Source organism: Hydra vulgaris, chromosome 07, assembly GCF_038396675.1.
Source record: "Hydra vulgaris chromosome 07, alternate assembly HydraT2T_AEP".
Taxonomy (NCBI): domain Eukaryota; kingdom Metazoa; phylum Cnidaria; class Hydrozoa; order Anthoathecata; family Hydridae; genus Hydra; species Hydra vulgaris.
Genome location: NC_088926.1, coordinates 7,960,863 through 7,970,165, shown reverse-complemented (window position 1 = coordinate 7,970,165; position 9,303 = coordinate 7,960,863). Strand labels below are relative to the sequence as shown.

The following is a 9,303-nucleotide window of genomic DNA, read 5'->3' as shown; positions in this document are numbered from 1 at the left end:
ACAATGTTCATCTTAATCACCCTGAAACTTTTACTATCGCAAGCCTGGTGCTTTTATTAAACTTGCTGTCACATAATAGAAAACTTTTAATCTATAAAGTGTGGGCATATATTTTAGATTCAATTATGATCAAAAGCTTCCTCAGAGATCTAAACGATAAACAAAGAAAGTTTGATTTGGATTTTTGCGAAACTGCATTATGCTTGAAAAAATCATAAAAATAGGCATAAAATATCAACACATATCACAAGCCATTTTAGAAATTATACATGTGAATATATAGTCTAGAGAAACACTTTTGTTACAAATATGTTATGTTAGGAAAATTTGTTACAGAACTACTTGAAACAGAATTTAAAAATTTAAGAAAATTTTTTTCTTATATTTGTTATTCTCATTCTCTCATTCTTATTCTCATATTTTTTGTGTTCTTTGAAACCAAAGAAGTCTATTGTTTACAATTTTTTTTGTAAACATGTATTTTGAAATTATGATTTCCTTAACGAATATGAAATTTTGACCAGTATAATGTTTTATTTTTTTAAACTTTAGTCAATATGCAAAATCATTTAAAATAGGTGGATTAAAAAGTCCTTTTGACAATACTGTTCAATGGCTTTTCTTCAATTTGATTAAAGATAAAGTTTATTTGACTTCCATATTCAATACTTTTATGCTTTAATGCATTACTTAATTGAAATTGAGTGCTATCATCACAATATACTTTCCTATATTCATTTATAAAAAATCACTGAAAACTTTCTACCCCAAAATCAAACAAAGAACTATGTTATTTTAAACAAAGAACAACCATATTAAGTTTGTCTTGTTAGGTTGACATTTATTCATTGACACTTTGGTTTTATTATTTGCTGAGATTATTAAATTGTAATATGCCTGAAGTTTGCTGTTTCGGGATTTTAAAAGCATTCCTTATTTATTTAGAGCAATATATTTTTATTTAAAAGTCTAGTTACTTTAGTTCTATTTTTATATGATTTGAAACCTGTTTCTTTTTTTCAGTAGTTGACAAAAAGTTTATTGTAATGAAGTAATAAAGTTTATTATTAAAAATATGAAAATATTTATAAATTGTTTTTATGATTTTATATAAATCGTTACAGTGTCTGATTTTCAGAAAGTTTTCAAAAATTTATAAAGTAAGCCATTAAATAAAGCATGTGTTTTGAAACAAATTTTAATTAAATAAAATTGAATTTTAAACAAATTTAGATTAAATTTGTCGTTTTCATTTTCAAATATCAACCTCCAATTTTATTGTAGACCAAAACATTTTAAGAACGACAAATATTTTGTTGATTTGAATATACAGATAAATTTATGTGATAATGTTTTTTTGTATTATTTGGCATAAATACATTGACTGGCAATAGGATACATTGAAATATAAATACATTGAATGGCAATACCAAGAAGTAAATGTAAACGCATGGACTGAGGATAAGGGTTCGGTCAGGGTTTTAGTCTTCATAAAAGACAAGTAAACCATCATTTTTTTAAGAAGTATTCAGTTTAACCAGATAGTTTTAACGTCGATAAACCAAGTAACGTTCTTCCGCTCTTAACGAACGGAAGAAGAAAGTAGTGGTAGGGGACCTCATGTATCACTATAAGCCACTGTACATCCAAGGCTGGCGCGAATGGTGTGTAATACCCTCCCCCACCCTCTATCAATGAGTTTTAGTTCATTAAGTCTCCAAATTTAGCACTTTTAGACCAGCAAATTGACATATCTAGATCATATAGTACAATCGGCAAACTTGGACTGTAGAGCTACTGTAGACAAATGTAAAATGTATTTTACATTTGTTACAATTTTTTTTTGAGACAAAAAAAAATATCTATGGCATCTTTGCTGCAGTCAATAAAAATCCTGGATCCGCCCCTAATAATATTAACTAATATTTTTACTTTTATATTTTTGTTTTGTGTTTTATTTTGTATTCATGCATTTCAAAGTTTTGTTTTCATTGAACTTTAAAATTGCTTGCAAAAATCTTGATTTTATTCTGCATTTTTATTTTGTATACTTGTATTGTAACTTCATCAAACATTTCTATGAAGGATAAATATTTTACTTAGATACATATTATTAAATTATTATTATGTTATTACAAAATTGATAAACATTTTTATTATTGAGTTTTGTTATTGATTACGACAGTTTTATTATTGAAAGACTTTCAGGAATATAAAGATTGATACTGCTGTGAATAAAAAGAATAAACAGCTACAGCTATTTAAACAAACTGTTTGAATATACTGTTACATTATATAAGTAATAATTTGAAGTGTTTTTCTATTTTTACAGATTTAAATGTTTTCTATTAATAAATTTTCATACATATGTTAGAGTATATCTTAAAAAACTGTGTTTCTCTCATTTGTATTCAACAATATCCATTTATATTTTTTATGTTTAAAAACAAAAACATTTTGAAGTTTATTTTTTAAAGTTGATTAACATCTTATACAAGGTATCAAACATACTTTGTATCAGGTTATAATAATCTGGTACAAGGTATCAGATTATTATAAACCTTAATGTTTGGGTTGAGGTTATCTAAGTAAAACCATGATCCAAGTAAGTATTGTAAACTTGAAAATAGGTATCACACAATAGATATGGCTTTTATTAAAAAAATCTGTGTTGGCAAATATCAAAAAGAATGCACAAGCAACACATTTTTTGGTTTCATTTTATTTCTGAAAACTCTTTTGCATTATGATTATATCTCGATTTCAGAAATTATTTTTATTCAAATTAATTAATATATTTATTTTGGACTTGGATTTTATTTATATCATTTTAAGATATTTTCATACAACCTTCATAAAAAAGATAGCATATTCAAAATGTGAAAATAATTTATTTCTATTAGTTTTGATATTTGTTACCGTTTATAAATATATCAATAAAGATGACACGTTTCTTAATGTTATGCTTTTTATTTTATTTTTGAATAAATTGAATATAGTGTAGATGTATTTAGTAGTACTATTGGTTTAAGGTTAAGTTATTATATTGGTTTAAGATTAAATTATTCTATTGCTTAAAGATTAAGTTTAGGTTAGCTATTTTTTTTTTATAGTCATTTTTTTTGTTCTTTCTTTAAATGTTTTACAATATTAGTCGTTTTACAATTATAATAATTTCAATAATACAATAGAATGATTACAAGATAAATTAAGTTTGTAATAACGCGGGATCTCGTAGAAGACTTTTAATCCCCAACATATCTAAAGCTAGGCTGTTCAACAAGCTATGCAAATTACAGTGTGTGTAGATTTATGAAATAGAATTTAAATTGAATGAAAATAAAACATGAATGATAAATTGATAGGACAGAAGTAATTTTTTATTTTTGTTTTCTAAGTATTGGCAGGCTGTACTTAACGACTTCCTGCAACGAAATTAAAAAAACTACGAGCCAATTTAAAATAATTTTCATAGCAGCATTTTCTAAGAAGAATTTTCCTTTTATTTTATTTACTTATTAGATTGCTTATATTTTAAGTTTAAAAAATTATTTTATATAGGTTCTTAGTTTTTGAATAGTTGACTTTTGTAATATTTTTTTTGCAAACATCAATTTGATATTAGGTTATCAATGTAAAAGTATATTCTCAAGGTATAATTAAAAAATGGTAGGATGGGGTACAAAGACCAATGATCCATACGCTTTGTTTTTTTATGAATCAAATTCAAGTTTAGCGCAAAATGTCTGTACCGATAGAAACCACTCGCACTTTTGATATTGATAGGTCTATTAAAATTTTAATTGTTAATTTTACATGGTTTCAACTTATTATGACTGTAAGTGTGAAAACAGGCGCAAACTGGCAATCCACTTTGATATCTGAGACCCGATATTTTGGCATAAATTAATATCTTCAATTTAAACACAAAATAACTAATGATTTATATTTCTTAAGATAGATAGCATGTTCTAAATGTGTTGTAATTAAATTTTCTATCAATATAATGTTATATATATATATATATATATATATATATATATATATATATATATATATATATATATATATATATATATATATAATATATATATATATATATATAAATATATATATATATATATATATATATATATATATATATATATATATATATATACATATATATATATATATATATATATATATATATATATATATATATATATATATATATATATATATATATATATATATATATATATATATATAATGCTTTATCAAATCAAAAATTAGATAAGTGTTTTTACTAATTTATTATTGCTCTGTTCTTTTAGAACATTGAGTGCTCAATGTTCTAAATATGTTCTCAATGTTTGTAGAATACACTAACATAATCTATATATTTATATATACATACACACACACACACACACACACACACACACACACACACACACACACACACACACACAGATATATATATATATATATATATATATATATATATATATATATATATATATATATATATATATATATATATATATATATATATATATATATATATATATATATATATATATATATATGTATATATATTTTTATATATATATATGTATAATATATATATATATATATATATATATATATATATATATATATATATATATACATTAATCAAATAAATATATTAATAGTTTGTTAAGTATATTTAAGATATTCATATGCACATAATATATAGATTTATTTAATATATAGTTTTATTTTGTTAATATCTATTGTAAAGAAATATCATTAAATAAATTAATGTTCAAAAAATCAGTTAAATTTCAACTATATTTCACTATCCAATTCAATGAAATATAAATAGTTAATAGAAATTAAGTCCTCATTAGAAGTTTCTTCATATTCGTCATCGCTGTCACTACTTTTTTTGCTTTCGTTATGATGATGTTGCGAGGTATTGGATAGCATTTCTCTAAGTAAACTTATTACCTCAGAAGGATGAGAGAACTTTCAATGATTCTGATTTTTTCTGTGTAAATTAAAAGTAGAAATTTTTTTCTTAATTTTTTAAAATTTTATTTAGGTGCCCCAAAAAGTCCTTACATCACAGAGCACCGCTGATGAACATGGTATTAGTCCACTACATGGTATTGCATTACAGAGCACCGCAGATGAGCATTTAATTGGAAGTTCACGCCTCCTTCCTAACCGATGTTGTAAAACTTACCCAGAGGTGGTTTGAACCACGGATCTTATGTTTCTGAGGCAAATGATAGGATCTGAGGTATCTAAGACTCTATGAAAAATGTATTCTAAATTTTTTTTTCTCTGCTTGCTTTGCGAACATGAAATTGACTACCATGTTTATAAATCTTATGTCTTGCGTCAGACCTTTCTACACCCTTGCATCAGATCCTTCTTTCAAATGCTTGACGTGCAGTATTGCTGTCGTTGGTACTTCCAAATCCTTCTACTTTTGGTTTTTCGACGTGAAGGTGTAAATTTTCAAAAAAAGAGTTGTTGTGTTACTTTTTTTCTACATTAAACAATTTTCTTATAATTAGCACCACGAATTTGCCATCTACACAAATCATATCTATATGATATGTCGACGATGCATACAAAAAATTGTATCCAAGCATGTAATGGACTAATGGCTTACTGTAAAGTATTAGGCTTAGGCTTAAATGAATCTGTTCTAAATTTCTGCACTTTAACAATTTCATTGGGAGTAGCTCCACATATCAGACAAGAATGGGTTGAATTTGTTCCAGTTAATATATTTAAAATTATTTAAAATAAAGTAAAGCTGATTTGAATTTTTTTAATATTAGACAAAAAAATCGATATTGGCTCAACTTATTTATTTGCCCGTCAATATCCTATTTTTCTTTCAAAATGTGTTCTGTGGGTTCTTTTATGTATAAAACCTTTAATGGTCTAGAAAGATAGATGAGTGCGATTGTTCCATAAGATCTTATTATCTATGTCTATATGATAAAAAAGTCGTCACAAATAAATTTGAATCAGAATGACAGCCAGCAATATTAAACTTTTGTTTACAGGCTGAATGCCTATAAACAAAAATTTATCATAACTATATCATCAGTAAATGTGATTTCTCTTTTCAACCAATCTGAATTTTTAATTTTAAATCGGCCGATTGTTCTTTGACTATAAGACCATATTCGTTCAAAAGAACTGCACGATCAACAAATTTTCTTTTGAATATTTTATTGCTAATAACTGCTGTCATATCATTTCCAACTATTTGATTGACGAGCTCAAAAACATTTTTATCTTTCTTTTTCAGCGATACAATAAATAAATCCTCGTATTTGAAACTGTACCTCACTGCAAACATATAGATATATTTTTAATTAGGACAACTAGGGGCAAGTTTTAAAAATTGGAATTTATTTCTGCATATTAACAAAAATTCAATTTCTATAAAAATATTTTTGGAGTAAAACGGAGATTTTTTTAAAAGTCAATTTAAAATTTGAAAAAAGTAATGAAAGAAGAGATACTACTTCTACGCGCTTAATGCTTTTATATAATTAATAAAATAATGCAATATTTTAATTTAATTAAAGATTTAAAAAAAGTATATACTAGTATAAAAATAATTCACTTTACAGAAATTAAAAATATTAATTATTTAAAAAATAATGTGTTCTTAAATTAACAGCTCACTTTAGGCTAACTCACTGTAAACTTAGCTGAGTTAAATAAGTATTCTCAACTTTGAGTGCATATTACAAACAAAGTTATTATTTTGAAAGTAGACCCTGTTTATTATTACTTTGAAGGATTTACTTCAAAGTACCACATAAAAAAATCTTTTTTCATACTTAAAAAAAATGGGTTTATTCCAAAAAATTGTGTCTCAGAAACCATACTGCTATCGGGAGATTTTTGAACAAAAATTAACGAAGTGTAATACAGCTACGACTAAAGGATATTGAACACTTTAAATTAAACTTATAGATCCTCTAAAAACATGCCATGCTGCTCATACAATAAGAAATTAGTATTACTACAGAATCTTGAAAAGATTTATTGTTAAGAGACAGATTGCTTGCGCCACTCCTTTTCATAGCCCCTCCACCTTAGTTATAGTAAGTTGTCTACACCGTTGAGTTGCATATGCGACCTTAAATTTGCAAGTTATAGTGTAACTTATAAAGATAATAAAACTTAATAAAAAAATTTACTGCTGGTATAATTGAATTACTAAATAATAAAACAAATAAAATAAAAATTTTAAATATAAAACTCGAAAAAATATATTGAAGTAAATCTTTTAATGAGTATTATTAAAAAAATCTTATAAAAACATTTCAGCTAGATTTATTACCTTTATTTATATCGAGAATAATTAAGTTAAGAAATCTGCAGATAGTTTGTAATGCGTTTACTTACATGGGAAATTATACGAATCACCAGTAAATAAATGAAAAACATCTTAATTAATCATATAAAAAACACAACTTAGATACGTAATAAAAAGTAACTTCATTTGATGATTTAATCTCAACTACTTAATGGTATTTAAACCAAATTAAATCATTTCAAAATGAATATCTTTTCAAATTCTAAAGCAGAATCCACACATTATCAAGTCCACACATTATCAAGTAGACGACATTCTTTTCTAAAAAGTCCACACATTATCAAGTAGACGACATTTTTTTCTAAAAAAAACAAACACCAAAAATATATTATCGGTTTTTGTTTACTTTGTTTTCACGCATAACTAGTAATAAACTATTTTCTCTTGCACGACCAAGGTTCAAAGGAGTTCAACTGGCTTAATGGTGTTGGAGTCTGCATCCAACGAACAGCTTGTTCTACCGTCACAAAATAAACGTCGGGTAATCGAGATATTTCGGAAAAAAACTTTTTAAAACCTAAATAAAACAAAAAAAAAATATTTTGCTTGAAAATTTAAAGAAAAAAAGAGTTTACAGTGCACAAAAAAATTAAAAATATGTTTCGGTTTCTATTTTTATTTTTATTTCCAAGACGTAGCTTGACAAACATTATAACAGATGTAACAGATTTCAATTTTGAAATTGCATAAAATTTTTAACTGAATTCTTTGCTGTTTTTGAATTATAAAAACATTCAAATTGTTTAAGCTTGATGGCGGTAGCTGGTGGTAGAAAATGGTGGTGGTAGAATTTCAATCAGTGAAATTTACCCAGAATCAATGTAAGACTCAGAACTTACAAAAAAATTAAAATGCCTTTTTTTATGTTGAAAAATAAAATGAAATAATGAGTGGTCCTAGTGAATAAAATAATGAGCGGTCGTAGTGAATAAAATAATGAGTGGGCGTAGGTTTTCTATTTATAGTTTATGTGCTATAAAAGAGTCTTTCTAAGCAACTCAAAGCTAGCTTAAGTACAGTAATCAATTTGTAAAAAACAGAAAATTGCAAAAAGATTTATATTGTCGCAATAGGTTCGTTGGGCGTCTTATTGAACAAATAAATAATTGAGACATCGTAAACACTGTTATCAAACTGTTATTTAATCATCTACTTGATAAACACCAAATTGTTAATTAAAAAATGACAATAACTTGTCCTAAAGAATAGTTATTGAACTTTTTATGTATATATTTATATATACATAAAAATATATTTATATATATTTTGAAGTTTATATATATACATAAAATTATATTTATATATATTTTGAAGTTTATTTGTAAAAGCAAAATTTTTATAATCATAAAGTAAAGCATAAAATAGTTACATTGAAATATGAAAATATTTTTTTGAATAATCGAGTTGAAAAACTTATAAATCTGATTTTACCAAAATTCACAATGGAAACAGACTTCAATAATTCTTTTTTTTTTTTTTCATATAAACTTTCTCAATAATATTAACACTGCAAAATCAGAATCACGAGCAATCAGATTTTAAGATGATCCAGATTTTTACTTTCATTTTGTCAATATATGAATTCACTATTTATCTATTAATTCTAATATCATACGACTTTGCTCAACTAAAAAAAACTACTAATTTAGTGGTCTCTGGGTGCAATAATTTTAAAAGACAAAATTTGTACATATGTACTTTGTACATATATACGCATGTACATATTTCATTCCAACATCATATAGAATTGTTTTATTTAGTGAGACTTATAAAAAACTTTTTATCCCTAAAACATTACTATCCTTAAAATTTTCGTTGATTTCATTAATACTTTTATAATAAAAGTCAATATTATTAATTTTTGTTTCAACTATGTAAACTATATTTGAATCAAATATGGGGTGTTGCAATAAATGCGG

General features: G+C 24.8%; 1 protein-coding gene across 1 annotated transcript in view; it reads right to left on the bottom strand.

Annotated features, from left to right (window-relative positions):
• Positions 1–7,526: 7,526 nt before the first annotated feature.
• Positions 7,527–9,303, bottom strand: part of LOC100205709 (chitin deacetylase 8) — a 41,589-nt gene continuing 39,812 nt past the window's right edge. Inside the window, exon 9 of the mRNA XM_065800949.1 lies at positions 7,527–7,901. Within this exon, the coding sequence (XP_065657021.1) occupies positions 7,759–7,901 (143 nt within the window). The 3' untranslated portion in view covers positions 7,527–7,758. The remainder of the gene's footprint in view (positions 7,902–9,303) is intronic.